This window comes from Gavialis gangeticus, unplaced genomic scaffold (assembly GCF_001723915.1).
Source record: "Gavialis gangeticus isolate Ggan-Ray unplaced genomic scaffold, GavGan_comp1, whole genome shotgun sequence".
Taxonomy (NCBI): Eukaryota; Metazoa; Chordata; order Crocodylia; family Gavialidae; genus Gavialis; species Gavialis gangeticus.
In genome coordinates, this window is record NW_017729022.1 from 53,676,476 (window position 1) to 53,691,017 (window position 14,542).

Genomic DNA, 14,542 nt, shown 5'->3' on the forward strand with positions numbered 1-14,542 from the left:
GGTCACAAGCTGGCGGAGGGAAGGTTTAAGTTGGACATCAGGAGGCGCTACTTCACGGTCAGGGCGGCTAGGGTCTGGAACCAGCTTCCAAGTGAGGTGGTGCAGGCTCCCACCCTGGGGGTTTTTAAGAGGAGGTTGGATGACCACCTTACTGTGGTCGTTTGACCCCAGTACTCTTTCCTGCCATGGCAGGGGGTCGGACTAGATGATCTGCTCAGGTCCCTTCCGACCCTAGAAACTATGAAACTATGAAAATATCCCCCAAAAGTATTGTTCTTAAAACATTTTTCCTCCTGCCCCAACTCACTTTTGCTTGATCTCTGTAGTCTTTTCACAAGGCAGGCAGATTAACCAACTGTATAAACACTGAACACAGCTACATGCAAAGTGCTTTTTATTTGCTAGAAGCCATACAAAAAATTAGAACTCTTGGTTCCAATTTATTTAATTTTTTTTATGTAGGTTCTTTCTATTATAGCAATCTTTAATACTAGTTGTAACTGTAGCAAGTACCATATTTTAAGAAAGAAACTTAATAATCAAGCAACTGGTGTCTGTCTAAACAATTGGTGTCTTCTATGATCACTTCAAAATCCCTTATGAGACAATCACTGTAAAAAGAGTATTAGTATTATTGCATATTACACTAAAGCAGGGTCAGGCAATTATTTTGGGCAAAGGGCCGCTTACTGAGTTTTGGCAAGCCATCGAGGGCTACATGACAGGCAGCCCAGGACAGATGAATAGTAATTTTCTAAATTTTTTAGGTGCCCCGTGGGCCAAATAGAATGGCTTGGCGGGCCATATTTTGCCCACCCCTGCACTAAAGAAACAAGTATGGTTATACCAGTGCAAAGCAGTATCTGAAAGGCTTTCAAGGGCTGAATCATCCCCTCTAGCAGAACAGCATACATGAAAGGAGAAGTTATATCGCAAATTGCAGTTTTCTATCCCTTGTCATCAAGGCATGGCACTCACATATCCTACAAATATCACGAAGTAACAAAAAAAATGTGCCTCAGAATCAGGGTAGACCAGGAAACCTACTATTTCTTCACCTCCTCTGTACCTAATAGCACAGCTTGCTCAGGAGTCTTGTCACTAGGTCCCCCAAACCCATGCTTATAGTCCTACTCTCACGCCCTGAGACAGCAAGGGGTTTGAAGACACAAATTCAAGAACTGAGGAAACTCGTGATAAAATCCTGGGGAAATTTTACCGTGAGCTTGCCAAGGGACACAGATCTGCAAACAGCCTCTCCTATCCAGTTCTCCACAACCCCTTATCTTTATAAGTCTCTAGACTAAGAAAGTTTTACATCAATTTCCTAGATTCCCCACACTGTGAACCCAAACAGAGTATAGACTCTGTTCAACACCAGGTCAATCCAACCCTATTGAAAACTGGTCAAAATGAGCTGTCATGTGTATAACACTAAAAGGCACCAGCAGTCATCAAAACTAAGACTTCCCAACATCACTAGCACTAGTGAGAAGCTAAAACCAAATTAGTTATTATGTTAAGACATTTTGGTATTTTTTTCTAGCACAGATGAGGCTGAAGAAATACAATAATGTTTCTATCTGAGACAATTTCATCCCAACTTGGACAAAACCACTGACAGGCTCAGAGAAAGGGAAAACGATACTGTTTTGGTTCTTCGGTCTTTTAATGCAGTAGTTCTCAAAATATGGAACAGCAGACTGCTGGGGGCTGGCAAAAGTCATGATAAGCAGTCCATAGACCCCAGCATACCTCTTCTGTTTTCAATTAAAGCTTTGATAGTCAGAGCTTCTGCCAGTCTAAAAGAATTCCTGAAGTTTAACAGACACATACTGGCTCAAAAAATTTGAGAATCACTGCTCTCTAGTCTGAGGACAGTCAAAGGAGGACTTTTATTTTTAGTCCTTCCAGTGAAGACAGGAAGAATTCAGAGAATGGGCTGTATGGTATACGCTATTTAAAACTCTGGACTGAAAAGGGCTCTGCAGATACTTAAACTCAAGGTAAACAAATCACACTAATGACTGAAACAGTGCGAATGAAACATTTTGCACTCCATTTTAGTAAGATTGGAGGGTTACTGTCACCGTAATGGTCCAGGAAATACAAGAAGTACGGATTTTCTGTGTTATCTTTTATTGGACCAGCTGTGTAGTTGGGAGAGCTGTTGGATAAGCTTCTGCACATCAGATATGCTTCTAAGGGCTTGAGGAAGGGCACTTGATGCCAGAAAGCTTGTCCAATAGACCTCCCAACTATACAGCTGGTCCAATAAGAGATGTCACATAGCTCCAGCCCAAAATTCCCGGAGCACCTGGACGTGCCTCGTGGCACACTGGTTGGGAAATGCTGATTTAGCCCAACCCCCTGCTCAAAGCAAGACCATCCTAACCTATGTCATCCCAGCCAAAGCTTTGTCTAGCCAGGTCTTAAAAACCTCCAAGGACAGAGCTTTCACCACCTCTGCAGGTAATCTGTTCTAGTGCTTTACTACCCTCCTAGTAAGAAAGTTTTCCCTAATATCTAACCTAAACTTCCCTTGCTGCAACTTGAGACCATTGTTCCTTGTTCTGTCATCTGTCACCACCTTCACAAGACAAAACATTTCATCCTAACTCACATCCTTGTTTTTAAAACAGACCAGAAAAAGCTTTAATGTATAAAACTGTGAAACATTTCATTGTTATCTTTTAACATATTATGATCTTGCAACGTTCTTCCAAATAGAGGTGCCATGTGACAACATGTGACAATAGCATACCATCGCATGCTCTATTACAGCGATTCTCAGCCTGTGAGCTGCAAGATCATACAAAAGGGTTGTGAGCAAACTTTAAAAATGGCTTCTTTAAAGGAGAAAAACGTGGGAAATTGGCTTTTCCCTTGCAAGCTGGCAGAGTTATGGCCTGTGAGGGGCTGCTTGAGGCCCCCCTTGCCCCGCACACTAGGAGGCAGTGGGTTGGGAATGAGGGGCACTGGGTTGGGACAGGCCATCAATGTTTACAACTGGGTCCAGGTACAAAAAAGGCTGAGAACCGCTGCCCTATAGAACACAGAACACCCAACCTATACAGGGAGTTGGACTACATGACCTCCTGAGGTCCTTTCCAACCCTAATTTTCTATGATTCTATGAATGGCAAGTGGAGTGCAGCTGTTACAAATCAATTCAGCCCAGCGGTGGTGTGTAGGGGGTGCATAGGCACCCTGACAGGCCATGCTCCCTGCTTAGGTGACAGGCGGGCGGGCAGGCGGGAGTGCTGGTGCCCTCCCCCATGAGTGCTGGATGAAGTGTCGCAGCCACTTCCCAGACCTCCCCCTGCCCCCTGTCGCTGACTGGTTGCTGGGGGGTAGGGGGCACCTGGCCCCTCTTACTAAGGTGGCACCAGTCGCCCACGATTCAGCCTAAGCCTCCCTTCTTTCCCCCCAGTTTCAAATCCTTAACAGCACCCCATCAGATTGGGATGGGGGTGGAGCAGCGGGCAGCTCCCAAAAGGGTCCCAGCTACTGGGGCAGCGGTTCTCACCCCGATTTTGAGTGCTGACATTTCGCTCGGATTTTTGGGGGCCGCAGAAAAATCTCTAAGAAAGTCTGCTGCGGCCCCGCGCCGGGAAGGACCACAGCATGCCTGGGCGTAGCCGTACGCCCCGCTCCCGGCGCGGCCCCCCGAAGGCAACTCAAGCCCTCCCCACCCGCTCGACAGTCGCCCCCGCCGCCCCTCACCCTGTGCGTGTTGGCCGCCTTGTGGGAGGCGGATTTGTTCTTCATGGTCCCGGGGCAGGAGGGGGCCCGGCGCGGCGCGGGGATCTTAGCACACGCACACACACACGTGCGGGCCTAACTGCTGGGCGCCGCCATCTTGGCCGAGGGATGCTGGGAGCACGGCCCGCCCGCGGCTCCTCCTCCCTCCCCGCCCGGCCCCGCGCTGTCGTGAGGGCGGTGCGGCTCGCCCGCCCGCTTGTAAAGTGTTGGCTGCTTCTTGTGGCACCACAGCCCCTGCCCCGAGGCGCCCGTGCCAAGCAAGATGCCTTTGCACGCCACGCGCTGGCACCCATGCCAGGGGTGGCCTACGCCTGCTGTGGGTGTTTGGGCCTGGCTGCAGGCTCAAGTGAAAGTGGGCTAGGAAGCAAGGACAGAGTTGTTCCACGTTGTCAAGCACTAACTTTAGAGCCGTTGGCTCTTTTTTTATTTAAGGCTGGGCAGCCATTTTTATCTGGTGACAGTTGCTTTGCAGGCGCGGCAGGACTAAATTTATGGCACAGTTGGCTAGTGAATTGTGCAATATACGTAACGTTATGCAGGGGGCTTAGGGCATCTATCCACTGCTGGGGGGGGCGCTTTCATTAAAGCAGCACTCACTTCCCGAATACACATGGCATGGAGGGGGCTGCAGTGTGCTAATTAGCACACTCGAGCAGACTTAGGTCAGGCTAGATCGAGTCTGCTCTTAGCAAGCTTGGGAGCAGAGGTCCCTGACATGTATAGGTGCCCCTAGATATCTGATCGGTAGGCACACTTCCCAGCTCCGTGCTGGACAGTTTCTGTGGCAACGTTTGGTTTTTCACCTTAGTTTGTCTCCCATCATACAGAGGTGCTTGTGCACTTCCTTCACCACAGTATTAAATTCAATTTTACGCATGAAAAGCGCCCAGCACTGCATCGCTTGCAGTTGAATAAGCAGCGAAATGCATGAACAGCGTGTGCCCCTGGCGGCTGGGGGGGCATGGCTGTGCTGGTGGCGGGGGGAGCACGGCGGCGTTGAGCTGGGAGCTCCTGCCCAGGTGTGACCTGCAGATGCCAGCAGCAGGGTGGCAAGCGGCAACCATCAACAGGGTCAGCAGCACTTTTTTGCAGGGGGTGCACTGCCACACTCGGAGTGCACGTGCACCCCCTATGCATCACCTCTGGCAAAATGTGCGTCAGCACTGAGAAAATGGTGGCGGTGCACTTTTGAACTAAAACACATAGCAGGTGTTTTAGTTCAAAAGTGCACCACAGCCATTTTCTGCACATTTCATCACTTATACAATTGCACACGGCGCAATACAGTTCACATCAGCTTGATTAATCCAGTCTGCTCCAAAGCGGCAGATCTCTGGCCATTAGTGCCTCACAGGCACACCTAAGAGCTTGCTTATGACACAGGGAATCTGTGCTGGATCAGGGAGCTGAAACCAAATCTCCTAAAACCTTGGCTCCTGCCTCTTTCCTCTATGAATAGTTCATTATTTGGCAGGCTGAGAAACCATTGCTTTTAGCAGAGGTGTGATATTATCAAATGTATATGTTTGCCATGTGAACCTATTTGTAGGGAGCTGACTTGTTTCCCAAACCAGTTAATGCAGCTTAGAAGTGGTTTAAGCACCAAGTGTTACTTGTCTGTGAGAGCTCTGATTAGGATGAGAGCAGTTTTCTGTGGAAGTCATTCTGCAGAACTGTGAATTTCCTGACAATACACACTCCGATGCATATAAAGAAAACAGCTTGGCACTAATCTTGGTTCCAAACAGTAGAGGAGCTCAGCCATGTTCTGGCTGCTGCAAGAGAGGCCACTACCAGCAAGAATCTGATTTAGTGGCTGCAGAAAGTTATGAATGATCTTTAATTAGTTTTTAAACCAGTGACCCATTCACAGTTTAAATACTAAGAACCCAATTAATTCTGAAGCTGGCACCTGGGTAGATGTGTGAGCTATTCACCCACTGGGAAATGTCTACATTGAAGGTACATCTACCCTGCAGTCAAAGGTGTGACTGCAACTCCTGTAGACATGCCCCCAGTTGGCTTTAAATGGGCTGTTTTGAGTATTGGTAACACCTAGCTCTGCCAGCACTGAGTTCAGCATGGGTTCTAAATCTGCCCGACATAAGTACTGACTTTGGTTTTTGCCAGCGGGTGCTTGCCAGACGTAAAGAAACCCCCCAAAACGGCACTTTATTTTAAACTCGGCGCATTCTTACACTGTGCATGCCCAGAAGATGCAGTGTGCTACTTCAACCCAGCTCTGCAGCATCTGTCAAGATCAGGCACTTCAGTGTGGTAGTGCTTTTATCTAACAGTTGATTGAACCAGCTTTAGCTAAAAGTGCTAAACAGCCCCGCTGAAGCACCCAATCTTTACAGACACTGCAGAGCTGAGTTGAAGTAAATGCACTGCTTCTTCTGGTAAAGCATGTTTTGGGGAGTTTTTTTAAGTCTGGAAGCAGCCACAACAGGGATCTAACATATAAAACCAAAATGGCTGTAGCTCGTGGGTGTTGAGCACCTGCCTTGTTCCTTTATCCATCCTGGGATGGAATCACATGATCCTCTCACTCTCAGACCAGCCCTTCTGGTAGAATACTTTTCTGTGCATCAGCCATGCTTTCCTAGAAGATGCAACTGAGTTGAGGTAGTTCTAAACCTTCTCTTTGGGAATCATTACCTAGTGGTGAATAGACTGACAAGAAAAACTTCTTAAGACTAAATTTTGGTTTAATGGTAGTAGGAAAGAATTTGGAGTATTTTTTATACAACAGTCTACAAGTATGGCTTATCTTTCTTATATTCTTTGAGGTGATGCAGGCAAACCTAACATCTTCAGACACTCCAGTGGGTCCTGGATGCCATCCTTAATCTTCAGCAGTAACTGCCTTTCATTTAGCAGAAACAAAGGAAGAGAGAGATTCATTTATTATTATTATTATTATTATTACTATTTACTTCCAACCTGAGATCCTTTGTTTTCTTTTTTCCTGGACTTTTGACTTTGCTGGCATACTGAAAGATAAGGAGGACTCAGCAGGAGGCTAAGTCAATTCCCTCAGAGCCAACAGCTCTGCCTCTCCTGGTACCGATTTCCTCGGGGAGCATGCCTCAAGTCATTGTTCTGCCTTCTAATGTTTCACAACTGTTTGGTTGATCAAACGTAGTATACTCATACAGTAAAATAGTATAGAAGTGGTGTATGTTTCAATAGCTAAACCAACATACAGTATTCAAATTATTACTGAATAACTCCATATGCATCACATTCTTTGTATGGTATCGAAATTACCTTTCCCAATTATGTATTGTATATTGAGCACTGGCACAGTACATACTCAAGATATAGTCCCTGTCATAATGAGTTTACCATGTAAAGGATAGATTGTCCGGTACAGGCCAATATGCAAGGAAGGGCCATGTTTGAATATGTTCAGATTTTTAAGATTAGTATTTAGTAGATTGTATAACTTGAAAGACTGCTAAAACCAGAAAAGGATCATCTAATTTGACCTTCAGATTACGGACATGGTAGATGAATCTTCCTAGACAGTTTATAAACATAGTCCACAATGCAAAAAAATAAAAGCTGCCCCTTTCTTTAAGACTAACAGGGCACGTCTACACAAAATGCTTTACTCAAGATTACAGTAAATACTGTATAGCAAACATGACCTTCTACACGTGCAGACACTTACTGCACAGTAATTTGCTCTAATTATGAGTAAATATGCTATCTGTAAATACAAGTAGCAAATTTACTCTCGATTACTTACTGTACAGTACGGCTGACCGGGAGCAAATGTGCTCCCGGTCAGCCAGGCAGCAGGTGGGAGATTGACTTCCTCCCCGGAGCTGAGTGCCTGGACAATCTCTGTATTTCATGCATAACAAGAAAAAAACCCAGCAAAACTATTTAACCAGTCTCAAGCATGGGATTCCATTAGCTTGCCATTAGCCTGCCCCCAGGAGCTGCCTGCTGCTGGGGCAGGCTCCACCACTGGTGCCCAGGCAGAGACAGTGTCCCCCTGCCCTTGCAGCAGGGACCTCCCAGCTCCTGCTTCCCAATTTTGTTCAGGGAGCGGGGGTTGGGAGATCTGCCAGCAGGCAGCTCCCAGAGGCAGGGAGCAATGTCTTATCCCCTGCCAGGAAACAGCTGTCTCTTGGTCCTGTGTTCCCTGCTAGCCCCTGGGCTAGCACCCAGGGGGAGCCTAGAGCTCCCCCTGGCTGCTTCAGGGGCCCACTGCAGGGCATCAGGGAGCAGGAGCAGTCTGCTGCTAGGAGCAGCACATCTGCTTCCGCATCCCTGCACATGTAGATGTGCACCTGGGACAGTTTAGTCTAGAATAGTTTACTCTAGAGTAAACTGATCCCGCATTATTTGCACATGTAGATGAGCCCACAGTTTCCAAATAAAGGTGCCCAAATTAAGAACTGAACCCATACTTGTAGATTCATAGATTGTAAGGCTGGAAGGGACTTCGGAAGATCATTGGGTCCAGCCCCCTGCACAAGCAGGAAAGACAGCTGGAGTCAGGTGACCCAAGCAAGGTAATTGTCCAGTCTCCTCTTGAAGATTTCCAGGGTAGGTGATTGCACCACCTCTGGAGGGACCTTATTCCACAGCCTGGACACCCTAGTTGTGAAGTAGTATTTCCTAATGTTGAGCCTGAAATGTACTTCTAGTTTTCCCCAAGGGTGCCCTGGTGAGTAGTTGTTTGCCGAGCCCTTGATGTATACCTCTGATCTAGTGGTAAGCTGCTACCAAGTCCCCTCTCATCCCTCTTCAGGCTGAAGAGTCCTAGATCCCTCAGCCTTTCCTCGTATGGCTTGCCGCACAACTCTCTGATCATATGGGTGACCCTTCTCTGGACTTTCTCAAGCTTTACCATGTCCTTGTTAAAGTGAGGTGCCCAGTACTGGATGCAGTATTCTAGCTGTGGTCTCATCAATGCCAAGTAGAATGGGAGAATCACTTCTTTGGTTTTGCTGGAGATGCATCCATTGATGCATGCCAGGGTATTGTTAGCCCTGCTGGCTACAGAATTGCACTGCCGGCACATGTTCATACCATGGTCTATTATTACCCCCAGTTCCCTTTCATTCATAGTGCTGGTCAGGTTGGCATTGCCAAGCCTATAGGTGTGCAGGGGATTTTTCGTCCCCAGGTAGAGCACTTTACATTTCTCAATGTTGAACTTCATCTGGTTCTGGTCCGCCCAATTTGCAAGCCTGTCTAGGTCTGCCTGTATCTGCAGCCTGTCTTCAAGCATGACCATGGTTCCCCATAACTCGGTGTTGTCCGTGAACTTGGCCAGTGAGCTCTTCACCCCAACATCCAAATCATTGATGAAGATGTTGAATAGCACTGGACCAGCACTGACCCCTGCAGGACACCACTGGCCACTTCCCGCCAAGATGACACAAATCTGTTCATTAGAACTCTCTAGGTCCTACACCGCAGCCAGCTACCTACACACCTAGCTGTCTTGCAGTTAAGGCCACAGTCTTTCAATTTTCTCGCAAGAATATTGTGGGATACCAGATTGAAAGCTTTTTGGAAGTTAAGGTATATAATGTTAACCTCCTCTCTTTTATCCAGGTGGTGAGTCACCTGATTGTTAAAGGAGATGAGATTGGTAAGACAAGTCCTGCCCGTGACAAAGCCAGACTGGCTGTCATTCAGAATCCTACCTTCTGCAAGCCCATCGCACATAGACCCCTTAATTAATTTTTCCAGGAAATTCCCTGGGATAGAAGTTAAGCTAATTAGCTTATAGTTACCTGGGTCCTCCCTCCACCCCTTCTTGAAGATGGCAGTCCTCAGGGACCTCCCTGGAGCACCACGAGTTTTGGAAGAGGGCTCCACAACGACTTCGGCCAGCTCCTTCAGCACTCTCGGATGAAATTTATACAGTCCTGCAAACATATATGTCCAATTTCTTTAACTGATCACACATCAATTCTATGGCAATAGTAGGATGGCGATCGGTCATTTGAACCCTACTCATTCTGTACATTAGCTGGCATGATTTTCCCCTTGGCCTGGTGAAAGACTAAAGCAAAGTAGTCATTCAGGAATTCAGTTTTCTCCTGAGTGCTGATGACTAGCTGTCCTGAATTGTTGAGCAATGGCCCAACACTCCCATTCATTTTCCTCCTGTTTCCTATGTACCTAAAGAAGGACTTCTAGTTGTCCTTGATTCCCATTGCTACTTTTAGTTCAGTCACTGCCTTAGCTTTTCTAATCTGATCCCTATAAGTGCGGGACATTGCCATATAGTCCTCCTTGGGGGCTGTCCCTAGCTTCCATTGACTGTACACCTCTTTCTTCTTTCTTAAGAGGACCATAATTTCCCTGTTTAGCCAAGAGGGCTTCCCGGCCCTTTTGCTACATTTCCTCCACATGGGAATGGACTTCCTTTGTGCTTCAAGGATCATGTCCTTTAGGAACAACCACTCTTCATGCATTCCTTTTGCCTTCAGTCCCTGCTCCCACAGCACATTCCCTACTAGTGTCCTGAGCTTGTTGAAGTTTGCATTTTTGAAGTTCAAAACTTCAAGCCTGCTATCCAATTTGTCTGCCTTGCGACGGACCATGACTATAACGGTTTCATGGTCACTATTGCCCAGGCTGCCCTCTATGTTTAAGTCGGTCACCAGATTGTCTCCTTTGGCCAGGACCAAGTCTGGTTGGCCCATGCACCTCCTGAGTCAGAAAATGCTCTTCAATGCAGGTCAGGAAGGAACGTAACCATTCTGACTTGGCAGAGTATTCCTCCCAAGAGAAGTCTGGATAACTGAAGTTGCCCATGATGACTATGTCCTGTGCCTGCACAGCCTTGTTAGTTCTCAGGAGAACTCTAGATCAAGTTCCTTGCCCTGGTTTGAGGGTCTGTAGTATACACCTACAGTTAGATCTCTCTTGCTGCTGCTCTCCCCTACTGTCGCAGCTTTACCCAGAGGGTTTCAAGCCATTCTTCTTTGGAGCTGATGTTGGCCTCCAAGGAGGTGTACTGCTCCTTCACATAGAGAGCTACACCTCCACCTTTTTTCCCTACCCAGTCCCTTCTATGCAGGGCATAGGCCTTTATGGATATGCTCCAATTGTGTGAGGAGTCCCACCAGGTCTCTGTAATCCCTACTAGATCGTAATGGCCACTGGAGACCAGGAGGGCTAATTCTTCCTGCTCATTCTCCATGCTCCTGGCATTAGTGTACAGGCACCTGTGTCCTGAGGCCCTTGACTTCCTGTCACGTGGAAGGAGAACTATTCCCTCAGCTTCCGCAAGAGTGGCCCTCCTGCTGTCCCTATCTACGGAGCTTCCTTGTATGTTGGTCCCTGGGCATGCTCCAGTCAGTGTTTCCCCGTCCCCCAGCACTCTTTGTTTAAAGCCCTATCAAGAAGATCAAATATCCTGGCCGAGAACGGGGACTTACCTCTCCATGTGAGGTGGATGCCATCTCTTCCCAGGAGTCCTCTCTCCCTGAAGTGCATGCTATGGTCGAGAAGACTGAAGCCCTCTTGGTAGCACAATTGTCAGAGACGTCGGTTCACTTCCTTGATGCATCCTTCCCTCCTTGGACCATGGCCTGCAAAAGGGAGCACAGAGGAAAAGACTACCTGAGCCCCCAATCCCTAGAGCCCTGTAGTCATTCATGACCCAGTCCAGATTACTCCTGGCTGTGTCATTTGTTCCCACATGGATGAGGAGCATGGGGTAGTAGTCAGAGGGCCAGACAAGCCTGAGGATCCTCTCCACATCTCGGATGTGTGCCTGAGGGAGGCAGCAGACCTCACAAGCTAGGGGGTCTGGATGGCAGATGGATCCCTCAGTGCCCCGCAGAATAGAGTACCCCACCACGACCACTTTGCACCTCCTTCTGGGGGTGGCAGCATGGTGCTTACCTTCCTCCTCCCCTAGTGTCACCATCAGAGCCTCCCCATGCGTGGGGTGGCAAGCGTACTTGTTGTGTAGGTTCAGGGGAGGAGCAGCCATGGCCTTGCATTTCCTGGAGCATGTGGTGACTGTCTTCCAGGTAGCTCCAGGTGGGTCTTTGTGGACAGCCTCATTACTGGCCACCATCTCTGTCTCCATTTCTTCTTCCTTCTTCTGGAGACGGTCCTGGCAGTAGCCATCAATGAAGTCTTCGTGGGCCCTGATGGTGGTAACTGGCATACCTCCTCCTCGAACTCCCGTACCCGGTCCTCCACAGGCTCCACTAGGGAGCACACCCCCCATGCCCAGCTGCCAGCAGCCATGCCAGGCAGCCCCCACAGTCCAGGGCCAGGGGCTCCATCTGGGTGGGGGGCAGGGCCATGGGCTCTGTCTGAGTGGAGATCTCAGGGGTGTTGGGATGCCTGTGGCCATGATGAATCACCACTATGGTTGAGAGCGACTTTACACCTCTACCTGGTCCCAGCAGCTCCTCTTTGGGCCTCTGACCTCAAGCTCCTTGCCTGGACCAGCCCTCTGGGCACCTTCTATATGCCCTCTGCACCAACTCCTGCATGGAGAGCTCTGTCACTTCCCATGCTTAAGTAAGAATCTTGAGGTTCAAAGCTGATGAGTACCCAAAACTTAGCGGGATCTTTCCTGTGGGTAAAATTACTTATGTAGGCTTCACAAAAAATTGTACCTGTTCATAATTTTGCATGCTCTGAGTTATTCCATGTATTCACAGTGCATAAAATGTGTAGCAGGTACAGTACTGGAACTCTGATGCATTGAAGGCACACTGAAATCACCAGTGAAGGGGTTAAACTAGAAGCCCTTGTGCAACAATGAGAGAAATGTTTTTCGTGTGAGTCTTTCTCAACTCTTAGCTGGCACTGTGCCCTCTCTCACAGGTAGAAACCCTACAGGATTATAGGGTTATAATACTTAAATCAAAGTCTTTATTTTAAAAACAAGATAGGCAAGCTAATGGAATTCCATGCTTGAGACTGGTTAAATAGTTTTGCTGGGGGGGTTTTCTTGTTATGCATGAAATACAGAGATTCTCCAGGCACTCAGCTCTCGGGGGGAAGTCAAAGCTGGCTAGATGATGGAGACAACTTCAGCTACTCCAAGATGATTCTTGGTGTTTATGAGGTTTGTGCCCAGTATTTACAGATTATGGATATTTTTTGGCCAGAAGCTGGAATCTAGAAGCCCAGGTTTCAGTGACAATTAATGCTTTTCTTAGCCTATGAACAATTCTGAATCTTCAGGCAGAAAGAAAAAATATAAAGGTGTGTGTGTAGAGGGGAAGGATTAGGTATAATGGAGTGTGTTGAAATTGGAGGACCATAAGAGACAAGAAACATTTGGAAGATCAGTCCAGAGTTTCTGCCCGTGTTGGGCCGTCAGAGGCAGAGGACACACCCCAGACCAAGGTTTTAATAAAGGCTGTTAATAAAGGTTAAAGGATGAAGTCTTGAGTCAGTGGGGCAGTGAATGGAAATCCTTTCATTTAGATAATAAAAAAAAAGTCTAGAGAAGGTAAGAGGAAATTGTTTAGATAACAAGGGTGGAGAGAAGGGGAAAAAAGACAAAAATGAAAAATAAAGCCAACAGGAAACTCACCTTCTTGTTATTCTTTCTGTTGAACATTTGACAGCTTTCTCGTACATTAACCGCAAGTTAGCATACAAGGTTGAACTATAAATCTTATTATGCAAAATTAAAAACCTTAAATAAACAAGGGATCTTAAAGCCAACAGGATAAAGTTCAAACATGTAACTAATTTATCCCTTTCAGTTAAAGACTGGAGAAATGTGGTCTACACATAACGCTGACCCATTACTGATTAGAGATAGTAGCAAATAGAACTATGCATTTTGCGCCTTTTTTTCAAGAGGCCACAAAAATTGTGAAATTTTTACATTTGTTCTTTTAAACTAAATAGAAGATTTCTCCAGTGAATGCTTCTTGGGCTGAAGATCTTTTATAATTGCAAATACTCAGCATCCATACTTTATTGGTTACTTAAGTCACGTAGCACTGTAACACGTGCATTATTATTGGCCGGTTATGCAATTTGAAATGTGTTATGTAACAATATTCAGGAATTTGAGTTTATAATGACCGTACTTGTAAAGCTTATTTGCTAGACTATTCATGGAAAGATAATCAGAAAAACAGAGGGGATCATTTAAAAAAGGCAATTGAAAATATAATTTTTGGCAGTATTTTTCTCAGCTCTAGTGCTAATTCTCTCGTGGCATTTTCGTTCTCTAAAGTCATATAAAAATCACATTTCCATTCTTCTTTATGTCTCAACCCAAGAAAGCATTAGAGAGGCTTAACTTTTAAGCAAATGAGTTGTCTCACTGATGTGCTTAAGGACAAGATTTGGTTTGGCCACGCAAGAGATTTAAGTGGAATTAGGTGCCTAAGATCCAAATAGTGACCAAAACTGACTTCACACCAGCTGCCACAAAACTGAATAGGTACCTAACTTCAGATTAGTTAGGTACCTATTCAGGTAACTTCAGATTAGTTCAGGTAACTTCAGATTAGTTAGGTACCTATTCAAATTTTGGGTGGCAAAGTTCCCTAAGGGCCTACCTTTGGGCTCTTGTGTATGCTTGGAAGCAATCCAGTTTGATCCCATAGTTTCATAGTTTCTAGGGTCAGAAGGGACCTGAGTAGATCATCTAGTCCGACCCCCTGCCATGACAGGAAAGAGTACTGGGGTCAAATGACCCCAGCAAGGTGTACATCTAACCTCCTTTTAAAGACCCCCAGGGTAGGAGCCAGCACCACTTCTCTTGGAAGTTGGTTCCAGACCCTAGCCACCCTGACCGTGAA

The 14,542-nt window shown here is 46.7% G+C and overlaps 1 protein-coding gene across 1 annotated transcript in view; it reads right to left on the reverse strand.

Moving 5' to 3' along the window:
- The window catches only part of UTP20 (UTP20, small subunit processome component), a 102,807-nt gene extending 98,954 nt beyond the window's left edge, over positions 1 to 3,853 (reverse strand). Inside the window, exon 1 of the mRNA XM_019514992.1 lies at positions 3,726 to 3,853. Within this exon, the coding sequence (XP_019370537.1) occupies positions 3,726 to 3,770 (45 nt within the window). The 5' untranslated portion in view covers positions 3,771 to 3,853. The remainder of the gene's footprint in view (positions 1 to 3,725) is intronic.
- Positions 3,854 to 14,542: the final 10,689 nt, after the last annotated feature.